This window comes from Annulohypoxylon maeteangense, assembly GCF_022496945.1.
Source record: "Annulohypoxylon maeteangense strain CBS 123835 unplaced genomic scaffold GGS22scaffold_37, whole genome shotgun sequence".
In the NCBI taxonomy this organism is placed as follows: Eukaryota; Fungi; Ascomycota; class Sordariomycetes; order Xylariales; family Hypoxylaceae; genus Annulohypoxylon; species Annulohypoxylon maeteangense.
Window position 1 is genome coordinate 48,746 of NW_025953284.1, and position 23,924 is coordinate 72,669.

The 23,924-nt window shown below is 47.0% G+C and overlaps 7 protein-coding genes across 7 annotated transcripts; 2 read left to right on the forward strand and 5 right to left on the reverse strand.

Moving 5' to 3' along the window:
* Window positions 1-58: 58 nt before the first annotated feature.
* On the reverse strand, window positions 59-2,401 carry GGS22DRAFT_176580 (bifunctional 6-phosphofructo-2-kinase/fructose-2,6-bisphosphate 2-phosphatase). Its single transcript, XM_047963426.1, has 3 exons — window positions 1,842-2,401; window positions 1,035-1,738; window positions 59-973 (listed from the first exon to the last, which is right to left on the reverse strand). Exons 1-3 carry the CDS (start codon window positions 1,945-1,947, stop codon window positions 425-427), a joined length of 1,359 nt encoding a protein of 452 aa, XP_047813694.1. The 5' UTR covers window positions 1,948-2,401; the 3' UTR covers window positions 59-424.
* Window positions 2,402-3,563: 1,162 nt separating this feature from the next.
* Window positions 3,564-4,376, reverse strand: GGS22DRAFT_193842 (uncharacterized protein; the record flags this gene model as incomplete). The annotated part of the gene is made up of 2 exons (XM_047965425.1): window positions 3,564-4,097; window positions 4,209-4,376. The coding sequence occupies 2 exons, from the start codon at window positions 4,374-4,376 to the stop codon at window positions 3,564-3,566; spliced, it is 702 nt and encodes a 233-aa protein (XP_047813695.1).
* A 30-nt stretch (window positions 4,377-4,406) lies between these two features.
* GGS22DRAFT_193843 (uncharacterized protein) lies at window positions 4,407-5,514 on the reverse strand (the record flags this gene model as incomplete). Its single annotated transcript, XM_047965426.1, has 4 exons — window positions 4,407-4,953; window positions 5,014-5,104; window positions 5,164-5,413; window positions 5,467-5,514. 4 exons carry the CDS (start codon window positions 5,512-5,514, stop codon window positions 4,407-4,409), a joined length of 936 nt encoding a protein of 311 aa, XP_047813696.1.
* A 1,423-nt stretch (window positions 5,515-6,937) lies between these two features.
* Window positions 6,938-8,225, forward strand: GGS22DRAFT_103533 (uncharacterized protein). Its single transcript, XM_047957744.1, has 2 exons — window positions 6,938-7,473; window positions 7,537-8,225. The coding sequence occupies exons 1-2, from the start codon at window positions 7,156-7,158 to the stop codon at window positions 8,056-8,058; spliced, it is 840 nt and encodes a 279-aa protein (XP_047813697.1). The 5' UTR covers window positions 6,938-7,155; the 3' UTR covers window positions 8,059-8,225.
* A 565-nt stretch (window positions 8,226-8,790) lies between these two features.
* Window positions 8,791-13,506, forward strand: GGS22DRAFT_193845 (P-loop containing nucleoside triphosphate hydrolase protein; the record flags this gene model as incomplete). The annotated part of the gene is made up of 5 exons (XM_047965427.1): window positions 8,791-8,967; window positions 9,052-12,032; window positions 12,086-12,532; window positions 12,588-12,725; window positions 12,792-13,506. 5 exons carry the CDS (start codon window positions 8,791-8,793, stop codon window positions 13,504-13,506), a joined length of 4,458 nt encoding a protein of 1,485 aa, XP_047813698.1.
* Window positions 13,507-13,697: 191 nt separating this feature from the next.
* GGS22DRAFT_103569 (glycoside hydrolase family 18 protein) lies at window positions 13,698-15,485 on the reverse strand. The gene has a single exon (XM_047957745.1). The coding sequence runs from the start codon at window positions 14,998-15,000 to the stop codon at window positions 13,951-13,953; it is 1,050 nt and encodes a 349-aa protein (XP_047813699.1). The 5' UTR covers window positions 15,001-15,485; the 3' UTR covers window positions 13,698-13,950.
* A 1,349-nt stretch (window positions 15,486-16,834) lies between these two features.
* GGS22DRAFT_103590 (uncharacterized protein) lies at window positions 16,835-20,967 on the reverse strand. Its single transcript, XM_047957746.1, has one exon. It carries the CDS (start codon window positions 20,617-20,619, stop codon window positions 16,873-16,875), a length of 3,747 nt encoding a protein of 1,248 aa, XP_047813700.1. The 5' UTR covers window positions 20,620-20,967; the 3' UTR covers window positions 16,835-16,872.
* Window positions 20,968-23,924: the final 2,957 nt, after the last annotated feature.

Genomic DNA, 23,924 nt, shown 5'->3' on the forward strand with positions numbered 1-23,924 from the left:
CCATGGTCCATCATCATCGATCAATTCGGTGTCCCGCGGAATAAATATACATACACTCGGGCACGAATTTCATCTCATCTCATCTTATGCGAGCAGCCCACCCCCACTTTATATTAAAATATGCAGCGAATTTCTTTTTATCCACGAAAGCCGGCTACCAATATTAAACAGAGAGCAAACCAAAACCCGATACATGTATAATTCCTTCGTCAATGCGCCTTTCAGAGGTACAGCTCGCCGGGTCATCTCGTCTAGGTACTTAAGTAATAGCAATGTTGCCATTTGACGCCCGTCGTTCCCCTGATCCCATCGCCTATGCATATTGTTACGTCGTTTCGCCACCGTCACCGCCACCGTTACCGTTACCACCGTCACCGCTGCTATTCCTAAGCGCTGACAAGCTAGCCGGACTAGGAAATCAAGCTTAATGGACGGCTGCTGTGGGGGTATATCCCAAGTTCGCCTCGGGGACGGGGTCCTCGTGTTTGGCGGTGCTGCCCTTGCCGCGCCACGTGCTCACGGCGGGAATATCAGCTTGATACCTCTCCTCGTCCGTTCCGTACGCGCGCGGGGTTAGCTTGATGAGACAGTGAAGAGGCACGTTCATCCAAGGACTGCGCGACTGGTCCTTCTTCATGAAATACGCGTAGATGCAGCGGAGGATGGCCTGGTGGGTGACTATGAGAATATCTTCCGACCGCTCGAGTTCCATAATAATGGGTTCGAGGCGGATAACGACATCTCGGTACGACTCACCGCCACGATAACGGTAATTGTACTTGTCCTCGTCGCGTGCCACGAAGTCCTCCGGGTACACGTCCTTGATCTCTTGGTAGGTCATGCCATCGCAGACGCCCGCGTCAAGCTCGTCCAATGCCTTCCACTGCAGTTGGTTGTAGTTCTCGGGGAGGAAACGCGCCGTCTGTATCGTGCGCTTTAAGGTCGAAGTCCATACCGTAAGGGGTCGATCATCCTACGGGAAACACGTTAATTGACATCTTGGTTGAATGAAACCCACGGACGATTCAACTCACACCGACAGATTGCCGGACTAGGTCAGGTAACTTCTTGGCATATTGATGCCCTCGCGGAGAGAGGTCGGCATCGCCACCAATTCTCCCGTAAAGATTGTATAACGATTCGCCGTGTCTCGAAAGCCAAACCGAACGCGGTCGGATATGTAGGTTCATCAGGTAATAAACAACCCGGCTCTGAAGATAGTCTTGTATGCGGTTGATGATCACCTGAGCACCAACATCCATAATCTTCAAGTAGGTATATTGGTTCTCGTCGCCGTCTGCGTCGATGGTCTTGTACACCTTCTCGTAGTTCTTTATCCGATTGCGAAAATCCAAAGCAGCCTTTTCCGGATCCTGCCCCTTATAGTCGGGACTGGTGGTCTTGACGTCTCGAACGTTGGCCATGATGAGGCTCTCGTCATCGCACTTGGACTCGACAAACAACACTTCGATGCCCTCCTGCATCAGCGTGTCGTATACCCATTTTCGTCGCTCCTTTGTTGAGTTCGTGGCATCGAGGATCCCAATTATACCACCCTGTCGGAACCAGCCCAGCATATCAGCGATGGCAGCCTCCGCAGCGACTCGACGTTTCTGTTCGCCCTCCGCATTGCTAATATCGAAGAAGTCCGCCGACGGTTGGGGGGCATCGTGACGCCGATAATTGCCGACGTTGAAGGTCTTGGCATCGATCGAGAGCCATTGGAGATAACGCTGGGCTTTAGAGGGCGAGTGAGATAGGTCAGTATTTGGAAATGCTAAAGAGTCTTGGGAGGTTTCACAAAAGATTCGTAATCTGGCATGGTATTGAGGAGGTGATACCTTTTTGTGCTATGTAACTCTTCCCACGTGCAGGCAGACCAACCATGACTACGCAAATCTTGGTGTCCTCTACCTGGACGGCACGGCCGTTAGTTCTTGGTGCCATGTTTTCCTGCTACTTTCCAATATAACGAGATCGTAGGTGTATGCAAGGGAAGCATGCTCTGAGGCAAAGAGTTCTAGTGAGGTATATGATGGGAGACGAATTTGACAGGATTGGCAACAATAGTATTCACAGGTGATATCGATGTCGACGTCGACGTCGGGGAAAAGGAATTCAATAGATATTGGATATGACAGAACTATAGTTGATCAGGTGCTGAGAACAGCCGACTATGTTTTGTTTTCTCTTATTTCTTTATTTTTTTCTTTTTCTTTTTATCTTTCTTCTTCTTTTTTTCCCTTCTTACTCAACGTAGTAATTCGTCAAGTTCAAGGATTGGACGTAGTGTTGCATGCAGAAGGGGAGAAGATCGAGAGTGAAAAACAAAAGTAAAGTTGCGGTGATGATGCAGAAGATTCCGTCACTATTAGGAATGCCATTGGCCCGCTACTGGGTACCTACCGGGTTACACCACCGGGATTCTCAGGAACAAGCAACAGGGCTTGAATCAAGGTAGCCAAGGTAAACCGTAAAACCGGGGTAGCTTGGTAGGTAGCTTTTTTTTAAAAAAAAATTACCCACGAAAATCTTAAATCTGGGAAGCCGGTAACACCCCGCATTGACAGGGAGAACCCCTCAAGGCAAAAAGCTACAAGCACCTTAAACACCCGAGCAGTCTATTCTAATTCGACAATGGCAACCCGCTTTGTGTCGGGACAGCGGGGCAAAAGGAAGCTCCTAACGAAGTTAAAGAAGTATTAAAGAAGTCATGGAAAGAACTAGGTAATGATAAGGGGTTTAAAGCGTTCGATAATCGATATTGTATTCAGTGTTGATTATATTCAATGTTGATTAATTTTATTCCGTATTTGACTTCAGTCATCAATGTCAATTTCAATACCATTTCCAATGCCAATGCCAATACCAAATACCAAATGATCAAATCACCTACATAATAGATTCGCAACTTCCGTCCTCCGTCCCGACAGAGCTACTTGGCACCTTTCCGCAAAAGACAATTCTTTATTCGTCAAATTGATACAAAAATCCGCCTATCCGCAACCGACTCCTCCCGAAGCCCGTTTTCTTCTTTTCCCTCTTGAAAACACTGCCGGCATCATTAACGGACACAACTATTGCCGACGGAAATGAACTGCGAGTGGCTGGTGCCACGAACGCAACATGGCTACCAACTTGTCCATCGGGAAGAACTCTCGAAAGGAACAGATAGCGTAAGGAGCTAGGTGTCGTGAAGCCGCTGTCAAGCCTAACGAGTAGGTACTTACCTACCTAAATAGCATTGTACCGGATACCTTCCGTGTCTGGAACAAACGATGAGGTTATTTATTCACTAGGTAGGAATGTATTGAGAAATCGAAGATCGTAATTGCCCTTATAAAAGGTCATCTCGCCCCCGTTTTACTCTTAGGCTACAAGGTACTTTTATGGTTGGAATATCTTCAATTTCTAAGGAAATGACGAATGGTAATTTCATCATGTTATCTGCTACAAGAAGCTACTTGGTATAGACCGCGCGGGATGCCAGACACATTACCTAGGAATTAGGCATATCTTGTTGCCCCATCTTCATCTCAACCCTGTCCCAAAACTAATGAATCCTACATCAGCTCATCATCATCTCTGACCCGATTCGCTACCCAGAATTTTGCCGCATGAGCGACATCAAACTCATACGGTATTTCAATCTTGAATAAGTTGGGGGCCTCATGATCGTTCTCCATTCGATCCAACTCATAAAGGGCTATCCCTGACGTACGGTCGATTAGCCAGATAACCGAGTTGATTCCCACATACTTGAGGCCACCGATGATATTAGCGAGACTTCGAGCAATCTCTTTCCATTCTTGTTTTTCCCTTTGGATGTCTACAACGTCTCCGCCAAGATCATCGTAGAAGACTATGCGGCCCTGACTGGAACTTTTACTCATGATGTACAGTCCCTCCAGTTGGGGCATACGAGAAGCAAGCATGTTAACGTCTTCGCAGAACGGTTCGCAGTCAGTTGCAAGGTATCGAATTGACTTGCAGGCAGTTGTCTCGTCGAAAGAAATCGCATGGCGACTGGCCCTGAAGAACATCGGTTCCTTGGGCTTGCAGGTGAGCAGGCTAGTCCAGTTGACAGCAATGTTGGACTGTCAAGCACAGTCCAAGGGGTGGCGGGGTGTGCCAGGAAACGCAGCCTCGTTGACTTTAATCCGCCTTAGGGGCGCCCCTGTCTCAACCATTCGTTTGGCCCATCTCACGAACCAACTGGTCGGCATCCTGACAAAGAGTTTCTCCAACTTCGGGGTCGGGCCTGGCGCGGTTTGCCACCAACACACATCGTCAAGACCAATGAATTCGTCTGGGATGTCACCCCCAAATCTGCCATCATTGATTAAATCCATTACCAACTCCTGTACATTCGACATGTCTACCAACATGTCCAGGCATCCGCCGTTCTAGTGCTCGTCTGCAAATTCGGGTCGAAATCGTCTTGGGCTATTTCCAGCGCGCAACACGAACATGTAATGGCCCAGGTGCACACATTTAAGAGATAGGGGCTTGCCGGCCGATTTGCGATAGCGTTTGCAAAGCTCTCGTAGGAAATGGGCTGGGTGGAGCGCCGGGTCATTTTGGTGCATGTCGTGATGCGAGAGCCGCCAACGGGTCGAACCAGACACCAAAAAGCCCAGCAAGCGCGGTGAGTTGATCAGTACCTGTACGCTCATGTTTCGCCAGAGACCTAGGTCCATTCCCCATATATGATGTAGGTGTAATCGTTCGAGGTTTCCGAATGGGGGCAGCAGCGGAACTCCCCCTTTGCCATTGGTTAGAAGCCCCCATTGGCCTCTATCTGGCGCGTGAATGGGAACTTGGAAGAAATTGACTTTTTGATCCTGTCTCAGATTGCGGTTCTGTGGTTCCACCACTGTGAGAGACTTCAAGCCTGGGTAGTGTTTTTGTAGGTTCTTGACTATTCGGTGATATAGAGGATACCCAACCCACCTAGCATTGCATATTAACGAATATTCGCCTCCTCTAGTATTCATCCAACTTAATACTTACGTGAAACTCTCCAGATGTGGCATAAGAGGTAACAAATATGCTAAGTTATTGCTAATTTGTATCCACCATGTTAAACTCTGGCACATCTCGTCTACTTTGGTTAGCATCTATATCTGTTTAGTATTCGACAGATTCTCGGTTACGACTTACTTGGGTGGCTGACAGCTTGAATGGGGTCGACCGTATTCAGATCTTTGTTTACGTAGACATAGAACGTAAAGTGTTTGACATGTTTAAGGCATCTTCTGTTTGAGGCGACCAGGGGAAACTTAGAAACGTCGAAGAGCCAGCAGACATTATGTTCGCAGAAGGAGATTTCTTGGTAGTAGTATCCTGAGAATATTTCATTGAAGGCCTTGCTCACGAGACAGAGGTTGAAAAGTGTATTGCGGTTATGGATCTGTGAACGTGTTAGTAGTGCTATATAAAGCAAGTTTCCACTTTCCTGCTTACTTTTCTGCCAAGGATAAGTAAGATTTCGGGCAAGCACATAGACGCCATGGTTCGTAGTAAGTAGTAGTGTTGCCCTGCGCGTAGTTCTACGCAGGCAATAATGAGAGTAACTTGTAGAACGGACGAAAATAGCTGGTATCAACGGACCAGAGAGGCAGTTTTTAGTGTAGAATTTTTATTGAAGCATAAACGCGATATGGAGGGTATGGGCAGTGATCACGTCAAGCGATCGCGAAGATATTGTCTTTTGATGCATTCCAAAATGAATGATGAGGGTTTGCAAAGAAGATGGCACCAGCTTGAATCGGAATTTCCTGGCGTAATAGAGTGTCTCGATATTTCTTTGGGCTAGAGAGTCTAGTTCGATGATTAAGTGGCAAGTCCCTGAACACGAATATGATGAAGATATGAGAAAATATAGGGGTTTATCGTCTCATCATACTAAGATCTCCGTATATCAAGTAAAGGGGTAGTGATAAACATAGTAAATCTTATGATGGTTTTTTCTGATATTCAAGATGACATAATTAGATGCAAAAGCCACAAGGACCAAGAATGCCAACATAGGACGAGAATATAATAGTAAGCTTGGAGGAGCTGACCTAGAGGTTAATATAGAATATCACGTAGTTGGCTGATTGGTATACTTAATACCTGTACATCATAGTCATAGAAAGTCACATGTCTCTTTCGAACTACTAATTAGGGATATACAATTATGGGAATAGTTACCTATTGCCTAGGTAGGTAGGTAGATACTTTTATTGTAACTTATTAGATGAAAGAGGCCTTGATGCTATGTGGGGGCAACCTGCTTCGCGTCCACTCTACCCGTGCTTGCTCACAAATAGCAGATGTGAGGTCTATGTCTCCTCATGCTATGGCGAGTAGGTATGAAACAAGCATATACGGTGAATTAATTCGCATCGCTTAATACAAGTGTCTAGCATCATTGTTATTCACTAGGTACTACGCACTTCTATATTCCAGTCGGCCATACACATATATGATAGTAATGGCTACCAATTTATAGTTACCTATGTTAAATATAATTAAGCTACACATAAAGCAATATAAATGGGTATTCATATAAAGGAGTAAGGTTAGGTACATGTTGAGTGACATGTTTAAAAATGTGAGAAGTGATGTTGTTAGTTAATCTATTTTATATCTACTCGAGAAGGCTGTTGACTATTGGATCGAGTATAAAAGTAATTGAATTAGAGAAATTTTTTCTCGACCTTGCACCTGCACGTATGCACCATGTCAGTGGCTTAATTAATACGCCGCCTCTCGGATTAGTCGGTGCTAGAATCGCCGTTATGGGCGGTGGTCAGCGCTGTAGCGGAACAAGCATTACACCGAAACTGCCGATCGCTATCACTGTACGTACTGAGTACCTAGATACTCCTAGGTCCTATAATAATCGTAGGTAGGTATGTACATACCTATTATATCAACTCAACTTTAAACTGTTTGTGTAGCATGGCCGTAGTTTCCACGTCTTGGAAGGTCGATATAGTTTTCCTTTTACTCACTTATTACCTACTCTACCTACTCTCACTCTCACTCACCAACTCATCAATTCACCTACTCGTCTTAATTTCCATCTCATCTGACCTAACAACGTGAACCTCGGTATCTAACGGAATCCCCATCACGCCCGGAGTTAAGTTACTATTATTGATAATGAAGAAGCTATCGCCCTTTATATACCTATATGAGCCCGTGACAATCATCACCACCCACCGTCCAAGTCTAGAAACTCCAAAACTCATATTGATTGCGTCGTGGATGGATGCGCAAGACTTACACATTGCCAAGTACATCACACACTACCAGTCCATCTATCCCACGTCAAAAATCTTATTAGTCAAATTCGTCTTGAAAGAGTCGGTATCCGCATCTTTCACACGCAAAGTCGTTGATCCCGCTCTCGTCTACCTCCATTCCCTAATCGATTCGGGAACTCTATCATCATCACCACCTCAACCCGAAATCCTTGTGGTATGTACGCATTTACCTCTTTGCAGCTTCTAAAGTGATTCATGAATTCTAATATCAATATAGCATATATTCTCAAACGGTGGCTCAGCCACGACGCGGACACTCTACCAGTTATTCCGAGCTCAGACAGGCTACGCCTTTCCCCTTCATGCGGCAGTGTACGACTCTTGCCCAGGGGTTTATTCGTTTACGTCCGTATATAGCGTGTTTATGGTCAACTTTTCTGGATTGGTCGCTCGTGCAGTTGCCGCTCCATTCGTCTCTATACTTGTGCTCTGGTTTTGGATTTGGTACCGTCCCTTGAAAATACTATCCGGAGAGGATTTCCTTTCGGCCAATTCTAGGGTCCATAACGACGTAGACCTTGTCCAGCAAACCAACCGGTCATATATCTATGGAAAAGCCGATGTCATGGTCGATTGGAGACACGTAGAGAGGCACGCAAACCACGCTGCGGCAAAGGGACTAGTGGTACGAAGAGAGATGTTCGAACATGGCCCACACGTATCACACATGAGGACTGACGGCGACCGGTACTGGAAGATCGTTAAAGAGACCTGGAAGAAGGGCACGATGCGACATTAGCTTGCATACTTATCAGTATACAAATTTTTAGACCTTCACATCGATTAGACTTCAGGAAGTTCATTAAAGAAGCTCACTAAAGAAGCTCACTAAGGACCAAAGTATAAAATTAAGTTACGTCTCACGCACCGTCATTGTGCGAGCGATCTAGAGAACCCTGGTAATGTTACTAATTCTAGAGGTATCTAGGCAGGCATTTAGCCCGGTAGGGTGGTAAGGATAACAGATGGATCGCTTATGGTCGGGGATGCATATTACTATATGCATGTGTCGAAAGTGAACGATAACAAGGAGAATTACAATAATAATTGAAGATGCTAGGAGGGGAGCCTAATGCAACATCGACAATGGCGACATTACCGACACCGCAATGACTCAAATAGTCAACTACGTGGAGCCTATTCCTTATTCCTTCGGTTTAATGCCGGGCTTTGGCTCGGAGTCGACCTTGTTTTCGATTATAAAATACATACAACATACCCAGTCGGTTTAAATGTCATCAGTCTACCTAAGCCATCAATCATCCTGGTGTCTCGGTCTAGAGAATAATTTTGACAGGCCTGTACCGTGGTTGATAACGCGCGAAATATGTCACGAGTCTCAAGTGGCGAGTAAGGAAACAACGACGTTATTACACGAGGGGCTCTCAGCTTGGTCTCAAATAGCCCTCTCCCAGGAACGGAGCTGGTATATGACTAAGCGCGTTGAATCTCGACGCAAAGGGTTTTGACGATGGATTTCTCGGGGTGTCCTAGCGACGAGTCGTTCGGACCTACTGTCCAAGGATGCCGTGACGATTTCGACTTTACTATTATGTTTGAGAAAATATTCTTCACTCTCATTCCCACAGCCGTGTTCATCGCTATCTGTCTTCCGCGGGCCACCTTCCTCGCTCGTAAGCCGACGATCGTAAGAGGCGTTTTCTTACGGAGTGTGAAATCTGTATGGAATATCTACCTGTATGAAGCGGTAACTCAACTAATTAAGATATAGGTCGCTATTTGCATATATGCCGTACTTCAATTAGCATTGCTCGTGCTAAGCATTGTTAGAGCGCAGATCTTCAACGCCTTCTTCATTTCCTCTTCGGCGTTAGCATTCGTCTCTGCTATTTGTATGATCGTGATCTCTCACCTGGAACACTCACGTTCTCCGCGACCATCGAATCTGCTCAACACCTATCTTCTCATTACTACCCTTCTAGACGTTGTACAGAGTCGCACTCTCTGGCTGGCTTCAACTAAAGATGACAACGTAAAGTACTCCGGCGTATTTACTGGCTCTGTGTTTATCAAAGCCCTCCTACTCATTCTTGAATCTCAACGCAAGTCAAGATGGATTCGGTGGAATGCGAAAGAGCATAGCCCTGAAGAAACTAGTGGGCTGTTTGGTATCGGGGCCTTCTTGTGGCTCAACCGGCTTTTCCTAACCGGATACAGGAATATTTTAACCCTTGAAGATTTGTATCCTCTTGATCAGAGCATGACCTCGGAAAGTTTACGAATCAAACTTACCGAGAGTATCAAGACTCTGCGACATCCTGGCCAGAAGAATGGTCTTGCCAAAGCATTGGCACGTGCTCTCGCAGTCCCATTACTACTCCCTATTGGGCCGCGTATTGCTATGACTGGCTTTCAGTTCTGTCAGCCATTTCTCATAAACACGCTCCTAGAATACTTGCAAAAACCCTCTGATGATGCATCCCGAAATGTTGGATATGGACTTATTGGTGCAACAATCCTTATCTACATAGGAATCGCCGTGTCCGGGGCTTTTTATTGGTATCTCCAAGAACGCGCCATGTACATGGTCCGGGGGGCACTGGCCAGTTCTGTGTACATAAAGTCGACAGAAGCCAGGATTGCGGCGCGAGACGATTCAGCTGCTCTTACCCTTATGAGCGCAGACGTCGAACGAATTATCAAAGGTTGCCTAAACATTCACGAATTCTGGGCAAACACCATCGAGGTTGGGTTAGCCTGCTGGTTGCTTTCGCGCCAAATCGGCGCGGCCTCTGTAGCTCCTGTCATAGTTGTTGGTTTCTGTGTCGTCTTACTCTCTTTTCTAGGAAAAGTTACCGGACCACGACAAAAGGCATGGATGGAGAAAATACAGAAAAGGGTAGGTTTGACGGCGAACGTGATCGGGCAAATGAAATTTCTCAAGATGTCCGGGCTCGCTGCTCCTATAGAGGAGTCCATACAGAAAATGCGTGTCGATGAGCTCGAAACGGGATCCAAATTCCGAATGACTATCATCTTTTCCGCCCTCATCGGCTACACACCACTCTGTATTTCTCCCGTCATGACGTTTGCCTTTTCATCCTCGACTCTTGGTGTGACTACCATATTCACCTCAGTCTCTTACATAATTCTTCTAGCCAACCCCCTCTCCGTTCTTTTCCAGCTCTTTCCATCCCTCCTCGCTGCTCTCACCTGCTTGAACAGAATTCAAGCTTTCCTAGAACAAGACGGACGCTTAGAATTCCGCGAGTTCTCCGACCAGTCGGTAGATGAGGGAGGGCGAAAACCCAGAATGGCGCCCTCGATCCAGATCTCAGAAGGAAGTTTTGGTTGGGATACTAACAAACTATGCCTAAAGAAAGTCGACATCAGTATCCCGAGTTCGGCCCTTACAATCGTCGTCGGCCCTATCGCATCAGGCAAATCAACATTATGCAAAACTCTATTAGGTGAGACTCCTGTGGCACACGGTAAAACTACTATGGATCGTCGCCCCAGCAGGATCGGCTATTGTGACCAAACACCGTACCTATCGAATGCCACGATAAGAGATAATATCGTGGGATTCGCGAAATTTGATCAGGTTCGGTACGAGGAGGTTATTGAGGCTACCATGCTAAGCCCCGACCTAGCTATTTTGCCACGCGGAGATGAGACCAAGGTCGGCAGCAGCGGTGTGATGCTGAGTGGCGGCCAGAAGCAACGGGTATCTATCGCAAGAGCTCTATACCTCGACTCGGAGTTTCTCATATTTGATGATGTTTTAAGCGGCCTTGATGCCAATACCGAAGAGCAAGTTTATCACAAAGTGTTCTCTCGCGATGGGCTTCTCCGCTTAAGAAACGCGACAGTTGTACTTTGCACTCACTCTATCAAGCATTTGCCATCCGCGGACCACATTATTGCTCTTGGGTCGGATGGGAGTATAATAGAGCAAGGTCCATTTCCCGATCTGATGGTAAACAACAGCTACGTCCAGAACCTAGGGATTAATGAGGCCAGCATTGATACTATTCAATCAGGCAATAATCTTAACCTCAGACCCTTAGATGCTAAGATGTTCACATCCCAAGAAGACTTGTCGCCGGCCACTGTCATCAAGCCGAATACCCCCGACATCGCGGAAGAACAGGAGCGTATTACGGGTGATATCGCAGTCTACGTCCATTACTTCTCACGAATTAATAAGATTATCACCGCGGCTGTTATATCCTTCGGTGCTGGGTGGGGGTTCTTCTCTAATTTTACCACAATCTGGCTGAAATTCTGGTCCGAAGATGTAACATCCGCGCATCCTCTCCGCACGAACTCGTTTTATATCGGCATATATGCACTTCTTCAAACAATGACGCTTTTATCTTTGTTTTTCGTCTGCATTGTTTCTTTTAGGACCATGATCGTACAGTCAGGCGCTACACTCCACAGAGAAGCTTTGGCTACCGCCGTAAACGCACCACTCGGTTTTCTCACTACGGCTGACACCGGTGCTATAACTAACCTCTTCTCCCAAGACATGACTCTCATTGACGGGGAACTCCCTCAGGCATTTCTGAATGTTGTGCTCCAGCTTTTCGAGTGCCTAGGAATCACTGCAGTGGTGGCTACATCTTCGCCGTTTCTTGCGATCACTTATCCTTTTCTAGTTATTACTATCTACGGCATACAAAAGTTTTATCTTCGCACATCCCGCCAGATCCGCCTGCTAGACCTTGAAGCTAAGAGTCCTCTTTAGTAAAACTCCTACCCCGGTGGTCTCCGCTATTGGAAGCGCTAACAAGGCACAGCTCCCTTTTCATTGACACGATCAATGGGATCGCAACTTTCCGTGCCTTCGGCTGGGCTCAGGACAGCATTGCACTCAATAATAAATACTTGGATGCCTCGCAGAGACCGGCTTACCTTCTTGCTATGATCCAACGCTGGCTTGGTTTCATTCTCCAAATTGTAGTCGCAGCACTTGCATCTGTTGTTGTTACTCTAGCGACGCAACTCCACTCAAACAGAGCGTTCACCGGCGCCAGTCTAATCACTTTGATGAATTTTGGCAACAGCCTCTCCTTCTTGGTTCGCATGTACACCTCACTTGAGACATCTATTGGCGCTATTAGCCGACTGAAGAATTTCGGCGACAAGGTTCAACCCGAGAGCCTAGAAGATGAAGATTTGGCTCCTCCGGTGGAGTGGCCTATTAGAGGAAGTATTCGAATAGACGGAGTTTCGGCCTCCTATGTGTAAGGTTCCAACCCTCCTCTTTACCGAGAAGTTGCTCATTGCCTGTTTCATCAGAGATGATCACCAAAAGTCGTTCAAGGGGCCGACGACTAGCAGAAATACTGGCGCTAAAAGTCAACACTTTGCTTTGAAAGATCTGAACCTCACCATAGCCTCTGGAGAGAAAGTTGCTATTTGCGGCCGAAGTGGAAGGTAAATCGTCTCCAAGTAACCATGCTTTATTTATGAATAATATTAACTGTAGGGTCCGCGATACAGCGGAAAGTCTTCGGTGATACTTCTACTTCTCCGCTTACTAGACCCAGCCGCATCGTGCGCGGAAAATATTTTTATCGACGACGTTCCTCTTCATAAAGTTAATCGCGCCGTTCTCCGTCAGCGCATAATCACTGTGCCTCAAGAACCGGTATTCTTACCCGATGGTACATCATTTCAGGCCAACCTAGATCCATTTGGTGCCTCGACAGGAGATGAATGCCGCGCTGTGCTCGAGACCGTAAATCTTTGGGACTTCGTCCATGGCCGAGGCGGCCTGATGGCTGGGATGTCTGCAGACACGCTCTCCGGGGGGCAGAGGCAGCTTTTCAATCTCGCACGGGCTATTTTAAAACGAAGGATCAGACTAAAGCAACTGCAATCGGAATTTGGAGAAAAAGGAGTAGAGGTTGGTGGTATCTTGCTTCTGGACGAGGTCAGCTCAAGCGTAGACCAAGACACAGATAAAGCAATGCAAAGGATTACTATGGGGGAATTTAAAGAATATACAATTATCATGGTTAGCCATAGGCTGGATATGGTATTTGGCTTCGACACTGTCGTGGTTATGGACAAGGGAAGCATAATTGAGAGCGGTAGGCCACGGGCTATGATAGAGACAGACGGTTCAAAACTTAGAGAACTTTGGATACACGCTAATAGAGGATTAGCTACAGAGAAAGTCGAAACGGAAAAGTCGATAGTACCGAATCGGTAACTCTAATAACAGTGAAGCTATCTTAATAGAAAAAAAAAGAAAAAGGCCTCCCGCACCCCCTTCCAAGTGAGTGACTTTATCGTCATTGTTGTCAATTAATTAAATACCTACATAGCGAATTCTAATCCGTCTTTAGGTTACGAATTGGGTATCTATAGACACTTTCTAACTAGGTATATAATTCATATAGCCAGAATTATTCCCCCCTCGACCCCCTTAACCTATATATATATATATATACCTAGTACGCATAGGGAAATGCTAAGACCCTAAAAGTTTTGGCCAAGTTCCGCTAAAAGTATCCTTATCAAGTAGTCGGCGCCTACCAGAGGTCCAATGCGATCATCGACTACATCCTGTACGTCCCCTCGACATAATCTTCCGACCTTCGTACATTTTTTGGGTTCAAATCCGAGTGGGCGATGATATATATACACAAGCAACCTACAATTTCCACTCTCTCTGATGGTTACGCCGTGACTTCTGAAGGGACGCAGTATTTGACTTTCGCGCGTTTGCGGTGGGGGGACACTTCACGTCGTTAGAGATAGCGTCGAGGAAGCCAGGGTTGGCCCACACCTGGGACATGTCCCAGATCATGACACCGGCGAAGCTTGAGAACTTCTTGCTATAGGAAATGATAGGGGCTAATTGGTTGGGCTGCCTGTACGACGCCTTCTCAGAGGAGGTCACGGCAGAAGGACCACCAGGAATACCGAGGAAGACCTTGACATTTGGGTTCTTGCTCGAGTGCGCCCACTTATCCCACTGGTCCATGTTGAAGCCCGACTCCGAGGGATTGTCGGAGCTGAAAACTCGAATATCGCACTTAGCATTGTTGTAGAATTGTACCATGACGAAGTCGAAGGCCACAGCATCATCACCGTGCAAGATGGCTTGATTGTTCTGGTCCGGGAACGGGCACTGCGGCGCCGCGGCGAGATAGAACCTCCGCCCCCCTTTGCTGTTGGCATCGTCGATGTGTTGACGCAGACGCGCGGCGAAGGGTGCGATGTTCTGAAGCGGGGCTTCAATATCCAGGTCGAAGCCATCGACAACAGTATTGCCGAATGGGCGCGGGGCAGGACCACCGCTCGGGGGGCCAAACATAGCCCAGACTTGGTCAGCTAGATATTGGGCTTGCTGCGGGCTGGATGGTCCTGTGTAGAACATGGCACCGCCGATAGACAGCAATATCGTTTTGCCTACTCCCTGGCATGCAGCAATGTCGTCGCCAAGGTTTTTGTCATCATCCATATTTGTCAAGCTCAGCTGGATCGGGTTGAAGCTGGATAAGAAAGCGATAGGGATAACGTCCACTGCCGCATTAGTGCAGTATTCCGCTAGGTTCTTTTGAGGCTGTCCTGCGCTAATTGCGCCGGCCGAGTTCTGTCCCCAGTATATCGCAATATTTTCGGTGACGCCCGCGTCATAGCCGGCAAGGGCCCTAGAAGCCCATAAGGAACAAGCCACGAGGGTGGAAAGAGATAGCATGCTGATGTGAGAATATGGTGAGAAAGCAGAGAGAATTGAAAAGTAAAGTTAATATCTGAGTAAATGTCAGACGCTGTGCGACTTCTCAGAAGAGAGAGAGAGAAAAGCAAAGCGGGATAAGACCTCTTCAGTGTGGCAGCAAAAGGGGAAATAAGGAGTGTTATGACGTTTATAGAAGTGGTCGGATCCAACCACCAAGATAAACTTGGGAGCTTAAATATATGCTTTGGGAGGCTTCGAAGCAAGAGGGGAATTAAGAGTCTAAATACTACAGACGAATGCTTGCGAACCGTTGACGAAGGGAGGTAGAGTTCCCGTTGGAGGTGCGGCATACATTCCAGACGATGGCCAACCAGCCTTTACGTTCCCGATAAACCAATTCTTACCGCACGATGCATTCGGTACTCTTCACATGATTTTAAGTCTATCCTATTTTTTTTCGTAAAAAAAGGAGAAGAAAAGACAATCACGAGTGCCCCATTGAATCAGTCTTCATTGACATTGTGAGGCAAAAACTTTAAGTCGTATATACCTAGCAGAGTAGCCCCCCTAGAGGAAGGCGATGTCCAGCCTTGGCCAACGAAGATGCATCTTAGCGTCAACTAAGGTTAGACATCAGATCTATACCTAACTACGGTCTTTCTCTATTGTCAGAGTAGAAGAAAAGGAGTATAAATCCTCTTGGCGCCCCCTTTTCCCGCTAAGCGCTAGGTTAAATCTTAGGCCTTGTCAAGGCTCTTAGCTTGAGAGGGACGGTACTATGGATAGTACATATCCAAAAACCTTCCTGTGCATGTAGGTACCTATATAGTAAGTACCTAAGTACATATTCATTATTGAAGACCACGAGAAGGCTGGGGGTTGTAGTATAGAAGACATCCATATGACTTGGCATGTGAAAGCTTAGCTCGACGTCCGAGTTTATTTACTAGGTACCTAGTATATCAACATAAAAGATGTTACCATCCACCGAGTTTGACCGATATTACATACCTACCTACATAGGTACTTATGTATGCGCCACCGACCTGAAACAGCGCCTAGAAAACGCTACCTTGGTACCTAGTAAAGAGAGTTAACGGCCCGCTCTGATAGACTTGAACCTTACATCCCTTCATACTTTGAAAATACCAAGGGCGCTCCGATAAATCCACTACATGGATACCGCACACGTGGGAGATCAAGATATCCGTCGCCTTAGCCTAAACTTTACGGGTGATTAGGTGATCATCTTTATCTTAAGACGGAGTTTTACATAGCATCTACACTAGGATGACTATCTCCTTTTGAGTCATCGCCTTGGTTGGGCATATGCGATAATTGAAAGTCTGATGATTAGATATTTCGGGATCCACCGGGATCGCTGTGTCGACGACCAAATATACTTAGGTACTTTTATGTAGCTATATACTAGGTACTAGGTAGATAGATAGACATATACTTATATATAAATACCATTGATCCGCCGCACGAGTTCAACCCTCAGTCGAATTAAGTGATATACTACTAGCCACATCCTCCGTGTCTAAAATATATACTACGTACCTTTATATACTACATGTGCAAATGCATCGCTGTGCTACCGTAGCCCCTAAACTCGCTCTTTCTGTACAACGGGCCCCGAATTACATATTTACCTGATGTGCTATAAATGCGTGTATGAGCCTACGCGAATGCTTTTCTGTCGAACTCCAATATTATCCCCTTCGATGCCAACCCATGCAAGATCCAAAATATTACCTCAAAAACCCCTACTGAAACGCCGGCGCAATGCTTGGGGAATCCAGCAGGTATAAATCCAGTATTGTTCACTCCGCCCAATTTCGAGAGAGCTTCGCCGAATATGTTGGGCGGTATGACATAGAAAGATCCTCAAGGTAGAACGCTCTGCCTCCACCGTTCTACCCTGTCCATATGACCAGGTGCTTGGGGTTGTACATTATAAGGAGAATTCGCCTGTGCATACGTGACCGGAGCTCCTACCATCCCGCTGTTCATTCTCCCATTCATGATGCCGCCGTTGCCTCCTATGTCTTGGTTAGGATATCCGCCCAGTGCCGTGCTTGTTCGCAGGTGGCCAGCTCCACCGCCTGTGCCGTCATTGAACCTGCCAGCCATGTAACCTCCGGGTCGATTCAAGTTAGGCGTGCTAAGATTAGAAGGCATCTGACTACGGAGGACAGCCAACTTCTGGTCCTGCTCTTGTCTGTAGCGGGCAGCCTCTGCTTGCTTCGCTCTCTCTGCTTCCGCCCTGGGATCAGTCAAAACGATCTTTGACCCATGTGTGCCAAGAACATCGGCAAGCGAGTGTCGCTTCGTAAGTTTTGATGCATCATTCGCCCCGCCAGAGAGCAAGGCACCAGCCGCTCCGTGCTCACGGTCTTCTCGTTCTGCTTGTAAACGACGACGCCGCTGGCCTAACGTCTCTTCTTCCTCCTTTGCCTGAGATTCCCGCTTATCTTGGGCCTTCTTGTCACCATCGTCCTCCTTGAATGCATCGCCTAGCTGGTTGAGAAGTTCGGCCGAAAATGCCGAGCTGACCGGTCTAGCCTGAGGTAGGGGATTATCGCCTTGCTCACGAGCCTTTAGGCGCCGCATACGCTCTCCTAGAGTCTCGCCTTCGATATCCTCGTCCTCTGGGGTATGTACAAGAAGCTGCGGGCTGGGCGCTCTTAAGCTACCATTCATGTTATTGAGACTCTGGCCAAGTGTCATCATGCTCGGCCTGTTCATTGGTCCGACTTCTCTACCCTGAAGCCGATCGCGTCGCCGACTCAAGGGTTCATTGTCCTCCATATCCCGACGTTCCATTAGGCCAAGCGGGCGATTAATCTCGGCGATAGCGGCTACCATGCTATTGCCGTGCCCTTTTGCAACCACAAGCAGCCCCAGTGGCGTATCTTCATCATCTTCATCATCAGCTGGTCCTATGTTTGGATCTTCCCAGGCAAGATTGACCTTCTTGCCTTTACGAGCGTTGTGTTCAATCTGGGCAACTGTATCCATCTCGAGTAGCGTAGAGTGCATACCATTAGGGTAAGCGGTAGCAGCCGGTCGTGTGCGGAGTTTCTGCTGCTGTTTTCGAATCTGGAGTTCAGCTAGCAAAGTCGTCGGGGGTCCATTGTAAAGCGGTTCCTCTTCACTTTCTTCTTGGTCTTCGTCTTCTTCTCCTCCGGTAGGCTTAGGCGTCGCCCCAGCTTCTAGAGAACCGGGTAACCGATGTTTCGCTTCATCGAGATCGCCCCCATGTCTCATAGTCTCGTCCGTTCCTATACCACCCGCAATAGTATTGCGTCGCTCTTCTTGAGATTCCGAAGGTTTACTAAGAGCGCTCGGTTTTCTAAGATGCAAGAACGAACTACGCTTCTTGGGTTCTAATAAATCGGTAGCGCTAGCACGTTTTATGTGTGATTTCCGTTTCTTATCAGACCCGTACACTTCTGATCCCAGCGACCCTGCAAAAGCGTGGTCTGTGAAAGCAGAGACGGGCGCCTTGGCAGATGCATCTAGAATGCTGTCCAAAGTGGCCATTGCAGAGCCATCCTTAAGTTGGATCGTGGGTAGCTCAGAGGGAAGGTCGAAAAAAGCACTGGCACGTAGTTGCGGTGGTAGTCCATCAAGGTTGGGTATCTTCGACTTTCGCTTTTCGGAATCAAGCATTGATATGCGAGACTTGAGAGCAGCGTCTTCTACCAGCCCCTGATCAGGTCGAGGCTGGACTTGTAACTCATATTCGCCATCTGACACTGGCCGCGCGTGCGGCTCGGCATTAGTGCCAGCGAGCGGCGTAGGAACGAGTGATTCGGATTTTGGTCCAAGAGGCTCGAACGCAGGTTGTGGCAAGTATTCTGGTAGCCAAGCGACGCCGGATTTACGATCAACTTCGGCTGGCTTATCCGAAACCTGTGACCTGCGTGCCTCCCGCGACTCCAATTTCGGTTTCTTGGACAGTTTCTGGGGGAGGTTGAGCATCAACGGGACCCGCGCCGGGTAATAAAGCATGGTGTTGCCAGTTTCGGGATCCAAATATGACTTTGGCCTAACAGTCGGGGGACCGATTGGCCCTGATATGATAGGTCTCACGTTACCTAAATCATTATCGCCCCTTGATGGATCTAGATCAAAAGGTCGTAGGAAGGCAACATCGGGAGACGGCCCGTTGAACGAGGGCAAGAATAAGGATTCTTCTGCATCAACATCAGATGGGCAATGAGCTCCATCAAAATCAGCAAAGGCTCTTTCGGCTTGCTCGTAAGTACCGGTTGACCCAGTGGGAGTTGGGGGTCTATCGTTACCGCCATGTTGTCTATTTCCATTTTGTGCTTCGGCATCAGCAACAGCTTGGTCCCAGTAATCGTAGGTTCCATACTGCTCGGCGCTAGGCGTGAGATCAATATCTTCCATCGGTGGTATGTGCAACGTCTCATCTACATCCGGCTTCTCAGCTAGCCTGTCTGCCTCGTCCATAGCCGCCGGGGTAAGGGTGGTAGGTTCCATCTCCGCGATGTCCGTCAAGGTCGGCTTAGAGGTAGACTTGGCGCTCCGTACGGAACTCTTCCCGGGACCATGTCTCGACATGACATTGCTAGAATCAGGCTCGACCCTCGACAGCGGGCCTGAACCAGACCTCATCCGTGCTGGGTTGGATAATAGAGAGGGATTTGGCGACATAACAAACCCGGCTGGGGAGTAACCACCGTAGCGTGCAGCACTGTTGGTTTCGAAGATGGAACTTGCAGTTGATAAGGGTTTCGTAACAGGAAAGGAGACAGGCTCGTTGTTTTCGGGTATCGAGCTTATGCTTGCAGCTAGGATTGAGGATCTTCGGCTGTCGTTGCGTTTCTGTTCTTCGTGTAGATCACGAATGGCGTCTTCAATGGACGATGTGATCGAAAGCTTCTCAGCCGTAGCCTCCAGCTGAGCGATATTAGTTGCATAAGACGTCGATCGTGTATTCAAATCAGGTGTAGGATGACGCAAGGAGACGCTTTTCGTGGACGCAGTACGAATAATTGGTTTCGGTTTAACTATAATGGGATGTTGGGAATCTTGCTGATGTTGACGCGAAATCTCCTTTATCTGCGATTCCTCTACCCCTGGGATGCTACCTGCTGCTTTTGAGTCGCGTTGATTAATCTCTGCGAATTTAGAAGTGAGGTCTCTCTTAAGGACGTGGATAGAATCTAGACTCGGGCTAGCTCTGTCTGGGGTTGGGCTAGAAGAAGGAGAAGAGGGCGCGGTATCAGGAGACACGAGACCGTATTCGTTACGATGGTTACCGGTGGCTCGTGCTGGGGATAATGATTGGACCATGCTGCCGATGCTAACGCTAACCCTGGTCCTTATCGTGGCCGTGCTGTCGGCCTTTTTGTGGCACTCTCTCCTTTGAGAATTGCTTCCGGCCAAATCGCGGTCCTCGCCCCCTCCAGTCCCTGAGCCTACTCTTGAATAAAAGTCGCTATCCATTGATAAGGGTGTAAAAGTTGACTCGACGGATGGGATGAAAGGCATGGGCGACGATGAGAGTGCCGGGGAAAACGACATCGAAGGTGATCTGCCGTGATTTCGGTCGTCGTCATCGTTATCATGTTGCGGAACTTTGCCATACATTACAGCCATATTCTAGAGCGCCACCAGACGTATTATCTCATTCCAAACTACCCCAAACTACTCGGGCGAAAAAGGGTCCCTATTTCTTAAAAACGGCCACTATTACGGAGAATGAACCACAGAGAGCGGGTCGCGGATGGCGGCAAAATGTTGTGCATATGCGTCGTCGTCGTATATAAGATGGTAGATATCTCATACGAAACAAAACGGGCGGGATATAGATGATTTCGACTTAAATATAAAGCGAAATAAGGAAGAGGAATCAAGGAAGATAGAGGAGTATTAGGTAGGACGACTAGACACAGATCTGACAAGATATGGTTGCGATAAAACAGAGATAACAAATATCCGACAAATGCGACATGGAAGGAGAGATCATATAAAAGAATGTAAGGTAGGTAAGCAAGCGAAACAAGCAACAAGATGAGCGCGGTAAGCTGCTGCGAACTAGTTACGTTGGCAAGTGATCGAATAATATAGGATAGGTATGATATAATAAAAAAATAAAAAAATAAAAAAATCTGAAGAAAAACAAAGAATGATAAGATAAAATCCGATCCTAGCCCACCGCTGTGGCGGTTGACAATCTTTTCAGTCAATCAATTAATTTTCCATGATAGGTAGCTAGGATTAAGACCGGGTCATGATCCTTGTCTGGTTGGTGGTTTTTTTTTTCTCTCTTGCTTTTGATATCTAGTAATTATTAATGGTGGACTGCGAAGAAGAGGGGGGACGGGTTGACGCGAGAGCGGTAGATACGATGGAACATGGCAGCATGGAGTATGTAAAGACAGAAATAGCAGGGACTAGCAAGAATGGAGTTGTCATCGATCGTGCCTGGATGGAAAGTTTGAAGATTTTAATAGGCTCCTCCCCTTCCCTGACTTCCCTGCTTTCCTGACTTCCCTAGTCCAGGTACATACCTACCTAGGTAGATTAATGTAAGACAATGTTTGTCCTCGTGCTTGCCATTTCAAGTCCATGTGGCTTATATCCAGTAGCTTTTCTGCAGTTGCGCGCTGTATAGTATACTTCGTAGGTAGTATTAGTACCTATATATCTACCTAGTACTCGGATACGGGCTGACGGGTTGAATTTTGCTATGTACATCCTGGTCCTTCGTGGGGAACTTGATCACAATCCTACCTAGCTTCATATTTTTCTTTATCTCTTGCCCTACATCTCAATGTAGGTAGGTGTCCCTAATTAAACAACGACAACTATAACAATGCACTATGCCATGAATATTACGTATACAATTGATCACCTGGTAAGAGCACTCGCTCTGTAATAATGCGCTGAGTACTTACGCATTTACGGAATTCAAAAAGGGGTAACCCATATCAGTTGACTCATGTCTATAATCATCTACATAGTAGCTTTATTCTATAGCTTCAAGCTTCAAGCTTCGGGCTTCAGGCTTCAGGCTTCACCGCAACCGTAACCGTAACCGCATTCATATAACTATAGATGTGACTTATGTAAGAAACCTAGGTAAGCTAACCCGTATAATTCAAAGATCGTGATCTCTCTTAATTATACCTAGAGGTCACCAACGTCAAGCTTAGAGAAGTTAGAAAAGTTATGCGCTGCGACGATAGATACGTCATGACTAACTCCATCGATCTCCATCGATGTCTGTGCGAAGTGGATATCTGGTTTAGGTCGATATTAATACTTCGTACGCATCCATGATAGCACTATCTTTCTTTCTGCCGCATTTCATCCGCATACGATTGGGCAGTTGGCGCCCCACTCCAGAAATAGTGTATGGTACACGATTCTAAAGTAATCAAAGAATGCGAGCTCGAACTCCATGCGCGCGCAGCTATCACATTTCTCCTCTTCCGTTTCGTCCATAATAGATAATAGATATTAGTACCTGTCTGGAACCTGCATGCCTAGGTATCTTCAGTCTAGATTCTAGATACGTAAGATTGTAAGAGTGCAAGATTGTAAGATTGTAAGATTGTAAGATACCATCCCCATTTCTCACTTTCCTCTCACATCTTGGAAACCTATAATATACCGCGTACTTCGTACCTAGGTCATGTATGTATCCTTCTTGCCCCACTATAGCAATCTTCGCAGCACAGCCTCTAATCGTCGGCCGCGTAATAAGATGCGGTACTACTGCTATCACAGCTGCTTGAGTAGCCTATAAGCGTAGCAATTATTAAGATTGAGATGAAGAAAGATTGCTGCCGGTGCTACGGCATCATAACATCGCGCCCTGCAAGGGTTGCCTCTGGTTGAAGACGCAGCCCAACCCAAGACCTGCATGTGACATGTGACGGCGGCGGCGGGAGACCCATGGAGAACTATCCAACGTTGGTGGAACTGATGTTATGGTTCGTACTGCGCAAAATTGCGATCGCACCAGTAAGTATCCGTTTATGATAAGACAGAGTGTATGTATATACATAAGTCTATAGTATATGAACGTCGACAATGGCTGAATGGGTGACTGTCGCACAAGCCACTCCCAGCTATGCATAGTAGAACTTGACATGCTTCCTGGCCTCGAAGGATCTTCCCGCCAACCCCTGTTCGCGATTATCAGATAAGTAGTCAAATGTTGCCTCACATAGGTATAGTGCATGGTATGTACCTACCTAGGTACATACCTATCGTAGATAGGTATATAATAATATGTAGCATCCATCTCTGACGCGATAAGATCTGACTGGGTAGGATAGATGAGCATTCTGAGTCTGGTACTATTGAACTGATATCTCTTGGCACAGCTAGCCTTACCGACTGGCTATCATCGAATGTTGATCCGACAGGTTATCGGCGGCAACATCTCTTACACACACCTATACCAAGGCAATTGCCCAAGATTGCCTTCAGTAGGGGATCAGATTAGCACGGATAACACATATATTCAACCTAAGTTTCCGCGTCTTTCGAGAAGAAATTCAAGCCGAAGCAGCAAATACACGGTAGTTTGAGGATGTTCCGCCAGCGGAATCTGTCATACTTGGCGAAATTAAAATGTAGCACCGAAAATTTGATTCGGGTCCCAGCATCTCCCTGACTCTTCCTATCGTGATGTGTTACCTACCTGGGTACGCGTGCTCATGCAGTGATCCTCCACTCCCATGTCTCCCTAGACGAACATTGATCTCAACCATCGCATCTCTCGTGCACCTAGGTCTGTTAGTCAGGTATTAGCCGCTTCCTTCCGACCATTATATTTTCTCGCGTGACATCGTGTTCATGGGGTGGCCAGGCTGAGCTGCGAGAAAAGGCCATCTTAAGGTTTTCCGTCGAACCACAAACGTCTCTGGGAGGTGTTGTATACTACCTAG

Excerpts from the sequence above, each read along its gene's own strand:
- GGS22DRAFT_103569 (XM_047957745.1), bottom strand. The coding sequence starts at position 15,000 with ATGCTATCTCTTTCCACCCTCGTGGCTTGTTCCTTATGGGCTTCTAGG.
- GGS22DRAFT_103533 (XM_047957744.1), top strand. The coding sequence starts at position 7,156 with ATGAAGAAGCTATCGCCCTTTATATACCTATATGAGCCCGTGACAATC. Across the intron at positions 7,474-7,536 it reads CTCAACCCGAAATCCTTGTG|CATATATTCTCAAACGGTGG; the intron begins GTATGTACGCAT and ends ATATCAATATAG.
- GGS22DRAFT_176580 (XM_047963426.1), bottom strand. The coding sequence starts at position 1,947 with ATGGCACCAAGAACTAACGGCCGTGCCGTCCAGGTAGAGGACACCAAG. Across the intron at positions 1,739-1,841 it reads GAGTTACATAGCACAAAAAG|CCCAGCGTTATCTCCAATGG; the intron begins GTATCACCTCCT and ends CGCCCTCTAAAG. Across the intron at positions 974-1,034 it reads TAGTCCGGCAATCTGTCGGT|GATGATCGACCCCTTACGGT; the intron begins GTGAGTTGAATC and ends TGTTTCCCGTAG.
- GGS22DRAFT_103590 (XM_047957746.1), bottom strand. The coding sequence starts at position 20,619 with ATGGCTGTAATGTATGGCAAAGTTCCGCAACATGATAACGATGACGAC.